Source organism: Rattus rattus, chromosome 1 (assembly GCF_011064425.1).
Source record: "Rattus rattus isolate New Zealand chromosome 1, Rrattus_CSIRO_v1, whole genome shotgun sequence".
NCBI classification, from domain to species: Eukaryota; Metazoa; Chordata; class Mammalia; order Rodentia; family Muridae; genus Rattus; species Rattus rattus.
The window spans coordinates 118043659-118065551 of NC_046154.1; the positions used below are offsets into that span (position 1 = coordinate 118043659).

General features: G+C 44.9%; 1 protein-coding gene across 1 annotated transcript in view; it reads right to left on the bottom strand.

Moving 5' to 3' along the window:
• Nucleotides 1-21893, bottom strand: part of Aco1 (aconitase 1) — a 55222-nt gene that overhangs the window by 30684 nt on the left and 2645 nt on the right. Inside the window, 3 exon segments of the mRNA XM_032905065.1 lie at nt 1919-2056; nt 4468-4636; nt 5348-5466. Of these exon segments, the coding sequence (XP_032760956.1) occupies nt 1919-2056; nt 4468-4636; nt 5348-5444 (404 nt within the window). The 5' untranslated portion in view covers nt 5445-5466.

Consider the following 21893-nt stretch of genomic DNA (forward strand, 5'->3'; position numbering starts at 1 on the left):
GCTTCCCTACGTCCAAACCAACATTCAATAAATAACCTTGCCTACCACAGCTGGACTGTACTTTCTACCTGATTTTGACTGAACCGTATCTGTGAATCATTATCACTGTGAACAGAAGTAGCTTTGAGCTTTAAGACACACTTTGTGTGTCTGGCCCCCACCTCCCCTCCCCCTCCCCCACTGCTAGCTGCCTTCTTCTTTAGCTTTTGAGCCAAAAAACCACAAAGGGAATGGCGCTGCCCAGCATGGCAGCATGCCCAGCCAGTCCAGCCACTGCCACCTGAGGCAAAGCTTCCCTCAGCAGGGCCAGCTCACCATCCAAGCCACCTGTAAGCATGTCAGACAAACAATTCTCACTGCGGGCTGCCACTGAGACCCTTGAGTTATTCTTATACAGCACTAGGTGACTTTCACGTCTGACTCTGCATAGGAACTTTCACGGCTTGATGGTATAAACTCTGCCTTTCGGAGAAAAGAACGAATCACAGTGTTTCCTCTTACCCTTTTCCTGCCTGCCCACACCATTTTGATTCGAAGGGCAGAGGCAACTAGTTTAGTTTAGTCTCAAGTTTAACTTTTGCTGGTGTTCTCTGGGTCCACAGTACACCATGTGCACCTCCCAGACTCTACTGCGGTGCTGGAAATGCACGGTGATGTTGGCTATCGATGTTTGCTATCTGGATGCCGTCTAGCCCAAAGATTCCTTCCCCAGTTTTAGCAAAGCTTTTGAAATGAGAATGAAGACAGAAAGTTCACCCACATAAACAGCGCAGGAGACTGCCCGTCACTACCTGACCTGTAAACACAGAACCGCAGTTACCTGTAGAACAGGTTAGGATTATAAATGCTACAGATAGTTTGCTTAAGATGTGCTCATTTCTCTAATGTTTATGAAGGGGTCACTGCTACGCTGCTGCTTTGCAACTATAAAGTGGTAGGTTCAATTTCTTTGAAAAGACACTCTACTACCCATACCTTTGGATGCGAAGGGCAGAGATAGGTGGAAAGGAGATACCCAATCACCTTCAGAGATTTAGTTTGTCCCCATCTCAAGGTAGCTCGGTCATTCATGTTAACGCTACTTCTCCATTAACTTAGGGATAATTTCAAGGCCAACCGCTTTAGCTATGGTAAGTGTGTATCACATGCTCCATTCCAGCAAACCAGGCAACTGAAGACACCCTACTCCCATGGACTTATGGATCCACTCTAGACAGAGGCCCGCAAGGTGAACATGACAGATGCTAGATAATGAAGGATTTAAGCTGGCTATGAAAGATGGGATGGATTTTGGCAGGAGACGATGAGGTATATCCCAAGCAGGAAAGATGAAAGGTAAAACAAGCAGGCACTATGGCAAGGCCCGGGTAGCCAGAGACAGAACAGTTACTTGTGATAAACACAGGAAAAGCACAACCAAACCCTTCTGAAGTCAGACATGCACTTGCACGACAACCTCTCAGGACAAAATGTACATGTGTGTTTTGAGTCAGACTGCAAGCTATAGTCAAGCTACTAGATGCAGACCACTCCTATCCAGAGCAAACACAAGCAATAACAGGGTTTACACAGTCCATTCCTCCCAGTATCATTCACGGGAGAGTCTATTTTCTGGCAACACCTTTAAAGATGTTCTTATATACATATGCGCATTAAAATATCCTTCCTATATTTGAACGTATATAGGGATGTGTGGGCATGCATGCTCCATGGCCCGTGTACAGGTCACAGAATGACGTGTGTGAACTGGTTCTCTTCTTCTCCCATGTGGTCTCAAGCATGGACCTCAGGGCCTCAGGCTTGGCAGCAAGCGCCCCAACCTGCTAAGCTGCGTCGCGTGCACGTAGTTTAAAAAGATATACATTCTAGTATTTTGCACAAAGCAGAAGCCCAAAGCATTCCTCCCAAGTCTCCTCACCTTCTGTTGAAATCAACCTGGATGGAATGATCGATTACAAGGTCAGCGGGGCAGACAGGGTTTATTTTCTCTGGATTTCCTCCCAACTTCTTCACAGCATCGCGCATTGCTGCAAAATCAACCACAGCAGGCACACCCCTGAGGAAAGAAAGAAGCAAGCGTGAAACAGCCACAAACGGGTGTGACTGGAATTTGCGGGTTTGTCAGTGTTAGTAACTGACAAGGGACCATCTGCTCAGAGGAGCTAACAGAAGGCGACTTAGACACGTGGAAGGTCAGGCATCTACTTCTTTGGGTGGAAATCACATAGGTGGCAAGTGGTAAGACTGAGCAGAATCTCCTTGTAGAACTCTACCACATATTAACTTAAAACACAAGAAACCATGGGAGACCAGTGTGTTTACACACAAGAACTCTAAGAGAGCGACTGCTTCCCAGAGCACCCCTTCAACTTTAGACCAGACTCATATCCCTTGGAATAAGACTTACCAAAGAAATAAAAGGTCTCTACAGTGACAACCTCAAAACACCAAGGAAAGAATCCGACGACCCTAAAAGATGGTCAGACTTCCATACTCACGGATTGGAAGAATTAATGTGTAAGTAGCTACATTACCAAATCACCTGCAGGTTCAGTGTAATCCTCGTCAAAATTCTAATGCTATTGTTCACAGATACGAAGAAACACAACATTAAAATCCACGCGGACACCCAAAAGACCCAGGCTGCCAAAGCAACCCAGGGTGTCTTAGCCTCTTTTCTCATTGCTGTGGTAAAATGACAAACACCACTTATTAATGGAGAAAGGGATTACTGAACTGTAACCAGGCTCTTGGTACAGCCCTTCACGGGGAAGTCAAGGCAGCAGCTGAAGCAGTTGATCTAGAAGGGAGCTAAGAATACATGTTCAGTTCTCACACAGCACTCCACTCATACAGTCTGGGATCTTGCCCAGGGAATGGTCTTATGCACAATTAAGACAGCTCTTCCCACGTCAATGAATGCAATCAAGACAGTCCACCACAGACATTCTCAGAGACCTTTCCCCCAGGTGATTCTGCCAAGTTGACAACACTAACCACCACATTAAACAAAGAATAACACTGGAGATTTCCTCGTCCTTGATTTAGAGGCTTCTGTCCACTAAGGGAAATAGTTTATCAGGTGAAAGGGCAGCCGACCCAATGGGAGATGATCTTTGCTGTTGATACAGTGGACAGAGAACTAACATCTAGAATATGTAAAGATCTCAAAAACTAAACAAGCAAACAACCCAATCAATAAACAGACCAATGAAATGAAAAGACAGCTCCTAAAAGATAAAATAAAAATGGCCAATAAACACATAAAAACGTTTAGTTCCTCACCAGCCGACAAAGAAAAGTGAATTTAATTACACTGGGATTCCCTTTTACTCTGGTCAAAATGGAAGTCATTCAGAAAATCACCAACACATATGGAGGACACAGACCAAAGGGAACAACAGTACACACAGTGCATGGCAATGTCCATCCACAAAGGCAGTCAGCACAGGGATTTCTTAAAAAGAAAAAAAACCACCTAAATGGTTTTTAGATGTTCCAGATAACCTAACCAAAGTATCTACCCAAAGTCTCCAAGCCAACAACACTTCACAGAGACACCGGACATCGGTGTTCACTGTAGCCCTGTCCCAGCAGCTAAGTTATGCGACCAACTAGGTCTCTAAGAAAGGACAGTGGATAAACAGAATTATGGAGCACACAGTACGAATGATGTTAGTCCCAAAGAATTAAATTTAACCCTAAAAATTAAACCATATGCTGCAAAATGAACGCTACTGGAGATAGTCTACAGAGTGAACTACGCCAGTCAGGAAGACCAATGTATGCTTTCTCTCACTCGTGGCTCCTAAGTTTTATGTAGCTGGATAACGCTGTCTATATGTATATCACGTGGAAGGAGATGTCAAGTGGTTTCAGAGAGCAGTGGGGTCTACAGGAGGGGAAGGGAGGAGAAAAGGGGGAGTAGGAGGTATGGGGACAATATGCTCAATGGACCTTACCTACTTCCATAAAAAATCCCTTATGCAACAGTGTACCATATGCAAGGCTAATACAATTAAAAAGAATAGTTAGAAAAATGGGCTGTCAATCAGACTTATACTAATTAAATCAGCTCTTCTACTATCTTCAAAATAAAAAAAACTAATGATTTTCTTCCATATAAAGAAACCAAAGGAATAGAATAACATCACTGCAAAACAGGTACAACAGCCTGCACAAGAAACTTCACTTCACCCTCCTGCATGCTGTCTCCTACCCTTCCCGGTGTGACCAGTTCTGAGAATGGCACCCCTGTCACTGGTGAGGTTGGGTGACTACTAGAGAGAGACACAGCAGTCTTCTCTTGTTCCGGGGGCCCCTTGCTTTCCTTTTATCTTCTGACTTCTCAGAGACAAAGCCTTTCTGTCACAGTAAAAACTTTCTTGAGAGGCTGACAAGGGAGGCGGGGGGTGGGGGGAGAAAGAAAGAGCGAGCGAGTGAGCACGAGAGGGGCGGCAGGCTCACGTAAAGTCTTGCAGTATGACTCGGGCTGGCTTAAAGGGCACTTCTATGTTCTTATGCTGCATGACACTCCAGTTCAGGATATTCTCAATGTCATTCTTCTTCACCAAAAACTCGTCACAGTTCCGAACGGCGGCCTCCAGGAGAACTCTGATAGAGAATGGTAAGCGTCCTGGGGATGAAGACACAAACCACAGGCACCTTTTGTTCAGAACTCTCTTGAAGGCCAACTTTAGATAAACATGACATCGATTACTCCTCTAACAGGGAAAGAGGGCCAAGCGACTGACAAGTTTAACATGTTTGTAAGGTGAAAAATATGTACAGGGAATAGACTTAAGAGACATTCAGTAGTTGAAAATAAAAACTAGACTAAAGAATTAGTTTATTTACTTATGTTCAATGGTGGCTTACTTTGAATTCAGTAGCAGCAAGAAAAGTTCCCACTAAGTCATCAGAGCTCATGGTCAGTCTAGGCTCTCACTGTGTGATATGTAGCAAGCAATATGTATTCTTATGGATACATGGAATAATATTTCTTAAGAAACCAATGCTCAAGAAATGAGAAAATGACCTATTTACAATTTAACGCCCTAAACATAATGTAGCGTGGCCACTTCATATAACAATAATTTAAAAAAACTATTTTATTTACAAAATAGAAACTCTACCTTGAAATATATGGTGATTGCTACCACAAACTAGACGAGGCAGTAAGATGTGTACTGGGAAAAGTATGTGGGGTCTGTGTATTTAACCTACATCACGCACTGTCTCCTATGATCTCTGCCACTCTCTCCTAAATGCTATGTAACTGCATAATCAGGCACGCAACACGAAACCAGTGGCTGACAGAGCAAGTACAACAGAGCAATGCACCCACCATATCTTGAGTCCTCCAATTTATTCAAGTTGAAGAATTTCTTTCCTGGCTGTGCAGGGTCCAAGGGCTCGGCAAGGTGTGCAAATGGATTCTTCATGATTATTGACGGTCACGTGTCTCTGCGAAACAAAAATAATGGGGAGGGGTTAACGGGAGGATGAAGATGATCAAAATAGATTTTATTCATGTATAAAAATCTCAAAGAACTAATAAAAAGTAATTTTAGAAGAGAAGATAATTTTTATTTTGGAAGCTGAACCCTCTGCAGAAATTATGGAATACACTTATTTATTAACTTTTCAAAATAGGGGGTGGGATGGGATTTGAACCAGCACAAGAGTGACAGCCTCAACAGTGTGTTTCTAGCCATGTCTGAAAGCCAGCATTAGCTTCTCAAAACAGCAAACAGCCCAAGAACCGTCCCTGTTGTTTCTACAACCTTCCAACATTCTTCCACAAACTTCAGAAGAGTGGAGACAAAAGATTCATCTCACAGGAAATCCTGTCGTTATGAACAGACCTCGAAGCTGGACTCATCTGTTAGCAGATGCCAGGAGGCCATGCAGGTGAGTGTATGCGTCCAGTGACCTGTCCCTGCCTCAGGAAGGCCACCACAACTGAGGAGACTGGAAGCAGGGACCCACGAGCCTGATTTCTGATCCTGTTCTATGTGTTTCTATTTTTTTAAATTTCTGCAGCATTTTTAGGAAACTCGAAAGACAGTTAGAGATGTCTTCCTGATGTGCCACCCGCGCGTGGCATCCAAGAACCTGCTCTCTCCCGCTGTTTCCCGCTGTTTCCCCTGGGCTTCGGGTGAGGTTCCAACTCCCCACATGTGTGCAGGGGACGGCCACCCTAGCTCAGGAAGACATATTCCTAGGTCCACCACACATATAAAGGCGCTTTCATTCAACAACACAGTTGAGAGCAAAACACACGAAGGTGGGACTCACCCTTCCTTTAATCTAGTCTCCGGTATTTTTATTTACTTTTATCTTACGTGTACAAATGTTTGCCTGAATATTGTATAAATATATGTGTTCCATGTGTGTCTGCTACCACTGTGGATGTTCAATCCCCTGAAACTGGAGGTCAGGCCAGTTGTGAGCTGCCATATAGGGGCTAGGAACCAAATCCAGGTCCTCAGCAAGAATAGCAAGTGCTTAACCTCTAAGCCATCTCTCCAGGCCCTCCCTAATATTTTTAATTTAAGTATAACAGTAGTTAGTATTTTCCCTGTTTCACCTCAAAGTTTATATGAGTAAGTATTATTCAGATAGTTGATACATTTATAGCACGACCAATATGCCGGGATGACAATATTGTGGAAGTGTTTGTGAGGACGCCAAGTATGGGTGTCTATGGACAGGTTATAACTCTTCACTAAGGACACAAGAGTCCCTCTTGGGACTGGTGACCTCAGCAGGAAGGCTTGGGTTTTACGTGTTCTTTACTATCCTTACATTTCAGACTATCAGCACATACAAGTTGTAAAAACAAACAAACAAACAAAAACTAGTTACAAACTCTAAGAGAAACAGCTATCTGTGCATCAATCCAAAGTGCAGTACAGAACTGTTTGCCAATCCCAAACGTCTTACATTTAAAATGCCTGAAAACCTGGAGCTTTTGTGTACCGAGAGTATGCCATAAACCTGAGATTTTATAACTGAACTCATGTGACTGGGCACAACTAAAACAGGTGTGTTAACAAACAGTGTACAAGATAGGCTTTAGGGGCACACACACACACACACACACACAGCACACACACACACAGCACACATACACACACACCACACACACAGCACACACACACACACACACACACACACACCACACACACACACCACACACACACACACACACACACACACACACACACACACACCACACACACACACACACCACACACACACACACACACACACACACACACACCACACACACACACACACACACCACCCCACACACACACACCACACACACACACACACCACACACACACACACACACACACACACACACACACACACACACACACACACACACACCACACACACACACACACACCACACACACACACACACACACACCACACACACACACACCACACACACCCACACACACACCACACACACACACACACACACCCCCACCCCAAATACACACACACCACAAACACACACACCCCACACACACACACCACCCCCCACACACACCACACACACACACACCACACCCACACACACACCACACACACACCACACACACACCCACACACACACACACACACACACACACCACACACACATACACACACACACACACACACACACACCACACACACAATACGTAAACAAATGGATTTCATTTGAGACGCATCTCATCACTGAGAGATCTAATTGTGCACATGCGAATATTTCAAATATAATCTTGGAAGCACACTTAACACAAGGTTTGACTATGAAGCCCTGGCTGGCCTGTCACTCACAGTAGCCAGTGGTAGCTCTGCCCTTAGGCCAGCAACTCTCTTTTGCCTCCTGGGTGTAGGATTATAGCCAAGTGCCTTCCTGTCCAGCAACAATGTAAAAATTGAAACACTGTAGAAGGCCCGAAGCATTTTATGAATGAGTACTCAGCCCGGACTAGGTAGTCTTGGGGAGAAGCAGTTACCAGTACAGCCAGACACCCTGCCTTATATTGCATTTCTGTTGTTGTGACAAACACTGACCCGAACCAATATTTGGGGGGAGGGGTGTATTTCATCTTACAACTCTGGCGTCACAATCCATCATGGATGGAGGTCAGGGAAGGACCCTGAGGGAAGGGCTGACGCTGGGGAGACAGAGGAACACTGCTTACTGGTTTGCTCCCCGTGGATCGCTCGGCTTGCTCTTTTATACACCCCAGGACCACCTGCCCAGGAATGGCGTCACCCACAGCAGCCTGGGCCTTCCACATCACTCATTAATCAGGAGAATGCCCAGAGACGTGCCTACAGGCCAACCTGATAAAGGCATTTTCTTAATAGAGTGTCCCTCTTCCCAGATGAGGTGGTCTGAATGAGAATGTCCCCCAGAGGCTTAGACGCCTGAACACTTGGTCCCCAGTTGGTGGCACTGCTCAGGGTGTTTTAGGAGGCGTGCTCGTGCTGGACAAAGTGTGTCCCTGGGGGGAAGCTTTGAGATTTAAAAACCCACAGGCCATTCCCAGTCCCCTCCCCGACCCGCTTCCTGCTTGTGGTTGAAAATATAAGCTCTCTGCTTCCAGATCCAGCTGCCATGGCTGTGCTGTCATCACGGACACCGGAGCCTGAAGCCCAGATAGACTTCTTCTCAGTGAGTTACCCCGGACGTGGTGCTTTCTCACAGCAACAGAAAAGTAACTAAAGGAACACAGTAGATAACTCTAGTGTCTGTCAAGCTGACGAAAAACCAACCAGCACACACCAAGATGGCTGCGCATGAAGAGGAGGCTGTGAGGAGGGGGTGGGGCGCGGGGGTGGGGTGGAGCAGTGGTTTTAGTTTTTGCTGTTTGTTTTTGACAGGGTCTTAATGTGTAGTTCTTGCTGCCTGGAACCTGCTGTGCATAAGACTGGTCTTGAACTCACGGATATACCTGTCTCTGCCGACCAAGAGCTGGGGTTAAAGGAGACATGCTCTCCCATGCCCAGCCTTATGGCTTTCCTTTTTGAAGAGAGGGTGAGCGTAAGATGAGGCATCACACACATGCCAGAGGCTGGTTGGTGTGCCTTAGTAAGCGGAGAGCCAACCAAGTCTAAAGGCACCATCCATACTCGTTAGTAAGAAACGTCAGAACTTGTCTATTAGGCAGTGTGTGAACCTCTGAGCTCATGAACTGAGATTAGTCAATCTGAAGAAGGCATCCGTTTACAAACGCCGCACCGCTACACCCCTTGGATTTGCCAGTCCCACGTACGAATTTTTTGCCCCACATGACTGCAACTCCAACGATAAACCTGTTGTTTTTCCTGCCTAGAAAAAAAAAATAAATTGACCAAAGAAGAACTCCAGGGTCATGGTTAGAGAAAGTGTGGGAAACACTCAAAGGACTGAGCAAAACTGTCCGTCACTCCTTCACTCTCTTCTTTCAAAACATTTTATTTATTTATTCTATATATGTGAGTACACTGTAGCTGTCTTCAGACACACCAGAAGAGGGCATCAGATCCCATTACAGATGGTTGTGAGCCACCATGTGGTTGCTGGGAATTGAACTCAGGACCTTGGCAAGAGCAATCAGTGCTCCTAACCACTGAGCTATCTCTCCAGCCCTCCAGATACTCTTAAGTTCTGAATAGTTTCTATCTCCATATCATGTCCTAAAGCTGCTAGGTGCCTGCAGCCAGCCAAAAATGTACAATTAAATCGATTGCTAACCTGTACCTGTATCTACTGCCATTCAGTGGGGGCCAATCAGCTGATCTCCTCAGCACTGCTCTCGGATGCCCTCGGTGTAACACTGGTCCTCACGTGACTCCCACTACTTCCACCAGACCTGCAGAACCAGGTCCTTAGGATGGATGCAGTGCCCAATACGGCTCCGGCAGAAACTGGCTTGTACAAAGAGTTCTTACTGACTCCTTTTACTTATTAAGTTGGCAACTCTAACAGTATTATGGCCACAAAGCAAAGTCTACTTGGAGACATTAGAGGAGAAAGGAAGCGCTTCCTATTCACTGAGCAGAAGCAGGCACCAGGCTGAGTACCCTGAGCTTCTCAAATACTCTGTATGGGATCGTGTAACTGCACGTGGGGGTGGGTGGGAACACTCTAATCAACTACTAAAGATCAACTCAAAATCAAATGGGTAATGATCCTGAGGTGGTTCTGGCAGTGTTCACCCAAGCCGTGCAGAGCGGTTTCTCTGCATCCTTGCCCCTGAACACATGTGTGTACACATGTGCATGTCGTTACAGCACACAACCCCAACCAATGTTGCCAGCACATCAGCTCAGACTCAAGACTACTGTATATCATGATCTGCAGTCAAAGTTTTCTGTTCTTATAGAGTGATTTAGACATGGAAAATAAAATGTTTCAATGTTTCTTACTACTGTTCTTATAAGTACCAAATTAGTGTATCTTTGAAGTTGCAGTGTATTAAAATGTTTGGTTTTGGGCTGGAGAGATGGCTCAGCGGTTAAGAGCACCGACTGCTCTTCCTGAGGTCCTGAGTTCAAATCCCAGCAACCACATGGTGGCTCATAACCATCTGTAACGGATCTGATGCCCTTTCTGGTGTGTCTGAAGACAGGTAAAGTGTACTTAAAAAAAATAAAAAAAAAAATCTTAAAAAAAAAAAAAAAAAGATGTATTCTAAAAATGTTTGGTTTTTAAAAAGTACAATTTGATTTCTAACTTCAGTTTCATTAAAAAAAATCATGAAATGAATCTCAGATTAGGAGTTCAACAGTTTCTATCAGTTTCTGAAATGTCCCTCTGCATGCATTTGCCATTGTGTGCTGTATGTTTATTTGAAGCCGCATTCTCAGCATCGATGGCTATGAAGTCGGGAAACCAATCAACTCCAACCTTGCAGTAGCGAATAGACTTAGTTCTTCATATAAAATAAAACAAGCACATTTATCCCATCAGCCTATAAACTGGCTTTCCCCTTAATAGATACTAAAATTATGGGTGTGTGGTGTATGTGTGTGTGTGTGTATGTATGTGTGTGTATATGTGTGTGCATGTGTGTGTGTATGTATGTGTATGTGTATGTGTGTGTGGTGTGTGTATGTATGTGTATATGTGTGTGCATGTGTATATGTGTGTGCATGTGTGTGTGTATGTATGTGTATGTGTGTGTGCATGTGTATGTGTGTGTATGTATGTGTATGTATGTGTATATGTGTGTGCATGTGTATATGAGTGTGCATGTGTGCGCATGTGTATGTGCGTGTGCATGTGTATGTGCATGTACATGTGTATGTGCGTGTGCATGTGTGTGTGTATGTGTATATATAGAGAGAAATTAACACACATATCAAAGATTTATTTCAAAACACATTTCTTTATATTTCAGTAAATACCTGGAGTCCATGTCTTTTTCTACACCTGTACCCAAAGTTGTGTAAAAACTCCTCAAGCAAAAAGGGATCAGGAGGGAGTGGTGTGTAAGGCAGCCCTGTGCTGTCTTCTGCAGGCCTAGTGAGAGCTCCACCAGTGCAGCACATCAGCATTTCTACTTCACATCTGCAGGGAAGGCAGCTCTGAGGGATTTATTAACAACGTATTCATTGTGGGAAGAGACAGAGTGAGGTTTGAACCCTGCTGTTCCCATTGTCCCACTCCTGCTGTGGAGTAATGCTGGCCCAACCAGGCTGCCCACCTGCCCCTAGCTGAAGAGAGCTACCAGAGATCTCCAAGGACCAGCTCGGCATTGAATGGCAGAACGATTCTTTCCTCTAGCACCTCTCCTGAGTCACGCCTTATCACATGTCCTGCCCACCTTTACTGAGCCACAGGTCAAAAAACAATAGTAGCTGTGTTACAGCAACTAAAAACTGGTTTTGCTTGGAGGTTGGGAAATAATCTGGAGGACTCAAGAACCGAGGCATTCCAAGGCTCCACCCTCGTCATCGCTCTTTGTGCAAACCTCCATACAGAAGGTCCCAGAGGTTTGGTAATTCCACAATAAATCCTCAGATGACCACATTTCAATGAGGAAGCGAGGGGAAAGACCTTTGGCTTGGGAATAGGTCCAGATCTAGCACAGACTCTAGGCATGGTCAATGCCTTCTAGGTCAGCCCCTTTCCCTGGTCAAACTCTAACCCATTCCTAACCCTCAAGTACTACCATAGTCCCCCAAACTCCAAAACTGCCCCCAAGTCTACAGCTTTGTCCAGGAAGCCCACCCACTGGCTAGGGGGTCCCTATCAACTTGAGTAAACACAGGTTGCAGCTTTCCTCTCTCTATCCGTGCTTCCCCTCCTGTGGCCCTACTCTGGCCTCTTTCCTCTGTCTTACCTATCTAATCTGCATATAGGAGCACTGTAAGACAGGAATGGGCCCAGAGAGAACTGTGGATGGGGGAAGAGGTCAGCACATTGTTCTGTTTCTTCTGTGGGTAACTGGGAAAAGTCAGCATACACAACAGAATGTTTTAGGCTGCTGCCTTTTCTGTTTCACAGAATACAATGGTGCCAGAAGCAGGAGGAAAAAGCAAACAAGTCAAAAGGAGAAGAGAAAATAAAAAAAGACTGGGTAATGCTATCCTAAAGAGCAAAGCCGAGGCAACCATTCAGAGCCTGCCCACCTTGGAGCTTAGCTGAATACTTGGGGCCCTTCACCTCTGGCCACTCGGCCAAGTGGGAGCAGGATTTAATAAAGGGACGTCTGCACTCAGTAGGAAACCCCTCACTGTACCTACCTCCTGGAATAGTAAAGATAGTTATTTGATAGGAGAGTGGCTCAAAGCTAACCTACTGTGAGGCGATGGCCACATGGACTGCACGCCAGAATTCTCCCAGTGCACTCTGCACAGGAGAGCGCAGGGTACAAACAATGAGTTTTCAGAGGAAATCATAAGATAAACAAATGCCTAAGCATCAGGCACAGGCACCCTCACCTCAGGTAGACGTATAAAGGCGGAGCCATGCAGATAAGGAGTTCTGGGTTCTCCATGGTCTCACTGGTAACTGTCTGTGGCCTCAGTGTGGGGTGCCCGTGTGCACAGGAAGCATCACGTTAACCTTCATCACACCTCAGCTCACCCTGACCGTGGCTGTTTGCAGAGAGCACCTAGCAATGCTGTACCTTTGTACTCGGAGCTTTAGAGGCCCCTAATCCACTTAACGGACCATCAGCTTTCAGTTCCTAGAAGCAGGACAGCTAGGTGAAAGGATTTTACATCTCTGCTTTCCCCCAAGCACCCCGGAAAGGTTATATTAGTGTTCTTTCTCACCAGCAGTGAACGGAGGTGCACAGGCCAGGAGAGATAATTTGTTCTTCCGTTTTGCCAAGTTTTGAGAGCTAAAAAGCAATCTTTATATTTGCTTAACAGCTAATGAGGTTAAATGTTTCTGATGTGGGGTTGGGGATTTAGCTCAGTGGTAGAGCGCTTGCCTAGCAAACGCAAGGCCCTGGGTTCGGCCCCCAGCTCCAGAAAAAAAAAAAAAAAAAAAAAAAAAAAAAAAAAAAAAAACAAATGTTTCTGATGTGTCGGACAGATATGTGAATTTCTTCATTTGTAAACTGCTTATCTGCCAGTAAGGTCAAAATGGGTGACAACTGAGATGGCCTCTGGTGACCAAATGTTCTCATCTGCAAGGAATGTGACCGAGATGTTAATATCGATAAGAGTCAGTGCTGGAACCCCAGAGGGGATGGGACAGCCCTTGCTCTGCGTCTGGATTTGAGACTCAAGACTCTGGATTCCCCCTTACATGAACAAAGCTCTAAAATGTGTTGCACGATTGGCTCTGCGCTTACAAAATTGACGGTCAACACTACCCTTGCACCCTCAGAGGAGGAAGCAGAGGAGTGATCCTGCAAAACAGAGCCCTATTGGTAGAGGGGCGAGTGCAGAGTTTGGGGCTTTCAGTGTTCATTTGGGGGCAGTATCTCAGCTTCTTGGGAACTGCATGTTCTGTCCAAGCCTGATAGGGTAGGAATCACAGACAGCACCCCTCAGGATTGCTCACTTGGGGCACGCAGAGATAACAAGAGCAGATTACAGTTATAGTCTAGGCGATGGCAGGGAGCGCTTCCCTTGGCATCGCTTGCTGGCCGTGGCCACCTTCCCCCACAGTCCGTTCTAAACGTGTCCAGCCTGAGTGTTCACAGCTTCCAGCTCCAGTCAGTCGTCCTGCTCAGGGTTTACTTCAGTTCACTGGAAAGACAGCTAAGCTGGCCTTCGTTTTTTTCTTTCTATTTAAAGAGGAATTAATTGGTCCCATTCCCAAACTGACTGGTGTGTAAACATCATGCTACTTTATAAACAACTTTTTTGTTTAAAAAAAAAAAAAAAAAGGACGTCTATGTAAGCACGAACACTGAGGTCAGATGTCTCCAAGAAGGCAGAATCACCATGGCTTGTCCCAGTGCTAGAAAGGCTGGGCTGTCCGTGTGCTGTGGGTGCACGTGGGAAATGGATTTTCTCAGAAAACAGGGTAACTCTGATCCTTCCAGTTATTTGTAAAAGCTATTTCGACCGGATGAAAACCTCTTATGGCTAACATAACTAAAAGCTGGAGTCTTGTGTGTGGCATTTGTAACTAAATGATTTAACGGAGAAGCCAGTACAATTAAAATGAGAAACAAAGGTTAGGCTAGACTCAGGAAGGAGCCACATCTTAATTATAATCTAATATTTTCCTACTGAGTTCATGTCTCATCATATTTTAACCAACTTTTTTTTTTACTTTTCTTTTTCTTTTTTTTTTTAAGATTTATTTAATGTATATAAGTACACTGTAGCTGTCTTCAGACACACCAGAAGAGGGCGTCGGATCCCATTACAGATGGTTGTGAGCCACCATGTGGTTGCTGGGATTTGAACTCAGGACCTCTGGAAGAGCAGTCAGTGCTCTTAACCACTGAGCCATCTCTCCAGCCTTTGACTTTTCTTTTATTGAATATTTTTTATTTACATTTCAAATGTTATCCGATTTCCTGGTTTCCCCTTCAGACACCCACTATCTCCCCCTGCTTCGATGAGGGCGCTCCACCACCCACCCACTCCCTCCCCGCCTCCTCTCCCTGACATTCCCCTACACTGTTTCTTTTTAGCTCATTACTGAACAACACTGGAAATTCTGGGTATGCATCACGGAAATGCATGTCATTGATATACACAGACTCTGTAAATGTCGTCATGATATGGTGGACGGGGGCAGGCCACAGCAATGCCTGGCACGTTCTCTCCTTTTTGGGGCTTCCCAATCCTGAAGGGGGCAGGGTCTGTACCTGTATCTCAAAGACAAACCCAGTTAACTCATTTTAAGTTTGCAGAAGTAAATCAAGACAACAGAAAGCTCATTGTTATTTTTAGTATCACAGGGAGGGTGGGGAGCAGTTAACTGAAACAGTGTCACAAAATGTTGCTGAATTTCAGCATTTATAGATTCTGGAGATGTCTAGGGAAACCAGCCACGGGGCACAGAACACTAATCCAGAAAGCAGAGCAGAGGTCAGAGGTCAGGCTCCAGGCCAACCTGCCTCATTCTCTGCTTGGGAAGGGAACCCTTGATTCCTCTGGGCATGCGCATTTTCACTCTGTGGTTTCTACGGTCATTAGTGGGCTTAGTGAGCTTTGCCCGCAGAGACCCCCAACTATGCTCGCTGCCTCTCAGTTGTGAATGTCCGTGAATGTGAGTGTGTGTGTGTTGTAAATGTTATTTATTTCCTCTGTAAGAATACACGGCGTGGGCTGAGCTCTGAGCATTTCTTTCTCTGTTCTAACTAAGTCTAGGCCTGGATGCTTCGGTAGCCTCTATACGACCTAATCTTCCAAGCTGACTGATTCAATCCAGCTTCTCTTGGCTCTCGCTGATTTTCTCTGCCTGGCCTCATATTAACTGTGGTAATCTGTTCTAATCTTCCAGCTCCTTCTAATTCTCTGGCTCATTCTGTCTTTACCTCTGTCTAGCCTGCTCTCTCTGCCACCTGCCTTTGTAAAATGGCCTGGCTAGAACGGCCACACTTTTTCTCTGCACTACTTTAAGTATCTTCCTCTCCTACCAGGGCTGATCCTTATAAGAGTTTGGCTCTGTCCTATCTCTGGCTCATTCTGCCAAATCTTTCTCTGATTCATCACTTTGTCTGCCACTCAATTAGACATCACTTTCAAACATGCCTGCTTCCTTCTACAAACTCATCTCACCTTCATTGTTAGGGATTAAAGGTATGTACTAAGGGTGTGTCTGTAGTCCAGATAGATCATACTGTCATACTGTAATCCAGAGTGTGTCGCAATCCAGCCAGATTACGTAGACCTAGAAAGTCTATGGATGGAATTCCTTGCCAGAGCAGCCCTGTTGTTGGATTAAAATTCCTGTTTTCTCCCCCACCCCTCTGTGTGTGTGTGTGTGTGTGTGTTGGTTTTTTGAAACTGAGTCTAGTCTAGTCTGGCCTTTTACTCTCAATCCTCTTGCCTCAGTTTCCCAAATGCTAGAATTTGGGGCTTATGTGCCACCATTCCTGGCTTGCCTGTAAGTTTGGAGGAAGAACAGAGGGGAGTGTTACACAGCAGGAGCAGCTGAGACTTTTTTTTTTTTTTTTTGATTTTTAAAGAACTCTGATTGATTTCCTCAAGTCCCTGAACTTACGTAGGGATGAACTTTTGACTTAAATTTTAAGCAACGAGAAAGGACATCACCACAAAAGGCTGTACGTGTAGCCTTCAGGGACCTCCCATGGCTACTTTTACCTTGGCATTCGTCAGGTTTTGGAGGTCCAAGGTGGTCTAGTCAGGGTCTCAGAACTGTTAGGACTCAGAGAAAATGACCCATGCTAATGAAGTTCCCGTCTCAATGATTTCCCACAAGAACAGCAAAAGTTTGCAGGACCTAGGACTTCTGTCTCTCTGACCAGCACATTCTTGCCCCACACTAGGGCATAATCACAGCCAGGAGGTTGGCTACTCTGAAGCCACAGGCAGACGTGTTGCGATAGGGACTGTAATGCAAAATGGAGTCCCTCAAACTCTTAGGCAATAACGTTCTAGTTCCAGCTCAGTGAACACATGTGGCATGGCTTACACACGTGACTCCCACTTCACTAGGTCAGAGATGTGGCAAATAATAGAGTGACATTAAGTCTTGGTGTCTGTGCCTCTTTGGACTAAGGAAGGAATATCAAACCTGCGGCCCATGGGCCACATGTGTCTTAGGATAATGTGACCTAGTATGTGTGGAGATAACATCACCACACTACAATGCCTCCTGGTATGAGAGAAGGAACTGATGGGAGATTTACTCATGCATTTGTTGAGGCCTGAAGGTGGGTGGGGTCAGGACCAAAGCTGGGAAGCACAGTAACAACACAGACCAGAAGCAGCTACTGCTCAAGGATATGTGGTTTGTTACCGCCCTGCCAAGCACCTCAGAGTGCTGATAAAATCTTTGAGCAACTCATCCACAAGGTGCCACTATCTTAGTCAGAGGGTTAGACCACCTGCTGAGGCCTCTGGGTGTTAATCTGGCTAGGAGTTAATCTTAGCCCCCCCCCCCCCATAATCAACTCCCTCGCACTCAGGATGCAACCACCCAGCTACAGGCAGAATTGTTTCACATACAAATATCCAAGTTAAATAGTGTTTGGAAAGCTAAACTCACAAACAGCCTTCAAACTCTAATGCGTCTACGTGAGGATGGGATAGTCTCAAGCTCCCTAAAATGTCCTTAATTTGGGGCAACTTGGAAAGGATGGGTTGATGTGAATAGCAAAGGCAACAGCAGCATGAAGGCAACTGACTCCTTATCTTTGTCAGTGCAGGAAGCAACATCCTGACTCCCAAGGCTGGAGAGTGCAACCCAGACTCTCATCTTCCCGACATCTCCTTGGTACAGCTCTCAAACATGGCAGACTCTTGGCAGTTCTCGACCAAGTCTACTGACCGTTCTTCTTCTCAACCAAAGATTCAAACTAGTGAATCACTAGGAGGCCAGCTTAGAATGGTGCATCTTCATGAACCATGTCATAACCTGTAACCTGCTCTGTAGCTCTAACACACGAAGGACAAGAAGGACAACGAATAGTCAGTGGTCCATACACGTTATTTGGAGCGATGGTCCAAGGCGAGTCCTACAAAGACAAACTTCCCCAAACTGTCCTAAGGCCAGGAATGGATGAGAGAGAAGTGCAGGGAGAGTCACATCTGCAAAGTCATCGGGGTGCTTGGGTAAACTCTTGACACCAAAGTCTACGGAACAGCTGACTCAGAGAATGAGATGTCATAATGTAGTTAATAAAGCACCCAGTGGTCAGAACCAGTGCTGAGTGGCTCTGACATACAGTGCTTAGCAAGGTGGTTTTGTTTTATGTCCCTGCAAGTTTGTAACATTTGATCCCCGATTCTTTGGTTTCTAATCTGCACTTTAGTTTGACTGGCCCTTAGGGCGGTAGACAAGAATTTCTTCTATCTCCTTAAAGATTAAAACAACAACAACAACAGCAACAACAAACCCACGTTTGTTTGCAGATTTAAAGTCACAGTACCTGTCTGTACATCTCTGAGCACATTACAAGGAACACTGGGATGACTGAGTGAGTTAACACACTGAGCACTGTACGTTCTGGGAGCTCTATGACATGAGTTACAGTAGTTGACGAGATTGTTACCAAATTACTGCATGAAGCTTGGAAGGCTAAAAAAGTAGCCTATTCCTCTTATGAAAGATTTAAATCTATATTTTAAAACACATTTATTAAACAGAGCCAAGAAACACTCTCATTCAATAAAAGGGACCCAGTAAGATATGGATTCTTAAGTATTTTTCCTGGAGTGGAAAGAAGCATCGTAAGATTAGACAGATCTAAAGGCTCCAGATACAGATGCTAATTTTTATTTAAAACAAGCAAAGCAAACAACTGGCCCATCACAACTCTTTCAGACTTTCAGAAATCTATACAAATGAGAGAAACTTTACTCAGCCATAGGTAATGTCTGAAAACGTCTCTTTTACACTCATTTTATTCCTCTGTTGATTATTTTTCATAAATTTTTATTTAATGCATATGAGTGGTTTTGCCTGCATGTATGTATGTGCACCGTTTGGGTGCCTGGTACAGATAGAGAGGCCAGAAGGTGGCATTGGACCCCCTGAAACTGGAGTTACATGGCTGTGAGCTATCATGAGGGTGCTGGGAACAGAACCCAGGTCCTTTGGAAAAGCAACTAGTGCCCTTAAACTGGTGAGCCATCTCTCCAGCCCCGCTCCAGGGAGTGTTATCGGGCGTGCATTTCTTGAGGCTCTTACGGTAATTACTAGGTACCATAGGAGAAAGGGAGATAAAAAGACACACCTTTTATACAAAGATTACAACCTAACAGAAAAGACTGACATAGGCACACATTTAATTACAGTAGGATACGGGCCAGAAGATAAACAGCCACAAGTGGGATGGGAGGAAGGCTTTAGGAAAGCCAGAGTTGGCTCAGGCGAGGGAAGAGCAAAGGCCAGAGGGTTCAAGGACTCACAGAGGCTCCACCTGGCTCACATGAGGCAATTCAGAGACAAATGAACTAACAGCAGCAAAGGTGTTCTCCCTCCCTCCTTCCCTCCTTCCCTCCCTCACTTCCTTCCTTTTCTTTCCTTAAGGTGTTTATTCTTGTTGACCGTGAAGAGGACAACTCCTGGCATGGGGAGAAGGTGAGGAAGGAGGAAGAAGGATATGGAAGAAAACGAGGCTCGTTACTAGGCAGTGTTCAGACTGTCGCAGCCAGATCACCCTCTTCTCCACGTACTTGTGTGCCCAAAATTCCTTATTAAAAGAGTTCAAAACGAGACATCAAGTGAGTGAGCGAGAGAGAGGCACCCCAACGATGGAGGAAGATGGCCAGCTGACGGCACTTAAACCTATAAGGAACCTTCTAAGGTCCCAGAGTCAAGCGGACAAAAGGTCGAGGTAGACTCCAGGGGGAAGTCAGCACAGCACAATGTGACTCCAGCAGTCAGTGCGCCTGTTTTCAGTTCCCCATGCCTGGCTCTCCTCTCCTCCCTCCACCGGGAAAAAGCCCTGCAAAGCCCCGCTGCCAGGCAGCCTGTTGGTAACTCAGCCTAAGATCGGAGCAACTGGTTCCTCCACGGGTTACCTGTAAAACAACTGCAGAGTTCAGCTTTTATCACAAGCAAATGTAGAAGACATTTATGCTGCAAAGCTCTAAGAAGCAATGTTGAGGAAAATCCAAAACCCACGTTAACCCCAACACCAAGAGAAATCCATTCATTACTGTGGCCAACCCAGTTTCCTTACCTACGTGAGCACACACTCTTATTTTCTCTCCTCAAAAATAGAAATCACTGGAAATACTCATTTTAGACTTTTTATCTTAAATACTACACACAAGATCTTTATAACACCAGTGCAATGGTTTGCATCAGGGCCCCTCAACGACCATTTTACTTTTGGCACTTCTAACCTCTAGCAAACACTAGGAGTATATACTAAAATGTTTTGACTTGGGAGGGTCTGCTCTGAATATTTTGAGTTAATATATACTAGTATTACACATACTGATTCCGAAATGTGACATGATAATGTGGGCTTTGAGTTTCTCCTCTTCTTGCTGCCTGAGGATCTGGTTGTCCACCTTCATGCCCCGGCATTCCCAGTCCTAATGATAATGGGCTGAACCTGTGAAACTAAGCAAGCCCCAGTTAAATGCTCTCTTTTTTAAGAGTTGCCATGGTCATGGAGTCTCTTCATGGCAATAGAACCCTAAGACACTTGCCTGATTTGGGGGTGTGTGGTGTAGGAGCATTCCTACCACAGAAATCATCCCATCTCCCTTTAAGGCATAAGCTGTTTGCATTTACTTTTTTTGCTTTAAGTTTCGAAACAACCTATGAAGCTGACAGGACCGATGAGGTTCTGATATTACAGAAACTAAGAGGGGAAAGGCTCCTGACTTGGTTTCATCCCACTCTCCTACTTAGAAATGGCAACTGCTAATAGTTTAGTGTTTGTTTTCCATTTCTGAGGCTGCTTTAAATTCCTGGGTGTGAGATCACATAGAAATACGTATGTATGTATGTATGTATGTATGTATGTATGTATGTATGTATGTATACAGGTAACAAATATGCACATACCTATGTATGTGTACAAACGTGTATATATAACACATAATAAATATTAGAATATACACGTGTTATAACACATATAATAAATATTAGAATATACACGTGTATAGGAAGATTTGTCCCTGTCCCCGAAGTTAGGAGAGCTGTTAGAGACGCTGCTGTTTTTGTGCCTAGAGTTAAAGCCTACACTGTATTAGAAGGCGGGTCCATCTACCCCAGGATAAATCTGAGACAGCTCCAGAAAGCTGGGAGTAAGGATTCCCACTCACGGTGCATGCCAGGGAGTCCTTCTGCGAACCTACTTATGTTCTCCTATGGTTGATTCTAAGTCCTCTCTAGCTTCAACTTCCACATACGTCCATCTTGGAGTTTCCAGTCCCAGAATTCCCAAAGAATCTCCTTTTTGACATAGAAGATGTTTTTGAAACAGGGCTCCTCTTTACAATATAGTCTAGTTTAAGGGTTTGTAAACTATGGCCCAGTGCCTGTTTTATAAATAAAGTTTTATGTGAACACAGATATGCTTCTTTGCTTATACAATGCCATGGCTGCTTTCATACAGGAGCAGCAGCAGAACTGCATGGCTATGGTTTTTGCTGTCTGGTTTTTCTCACACACACACACACACACACACACACACACACACACACACACAGAGAGACAGAGAGAGAGACACACACACACACACACACAAAATGTTGATCAATATCAGTATATTTTAAATACAGCCTCCCCTGCCCCCATTTATCAAAAATTTGGAAAATTCAAAA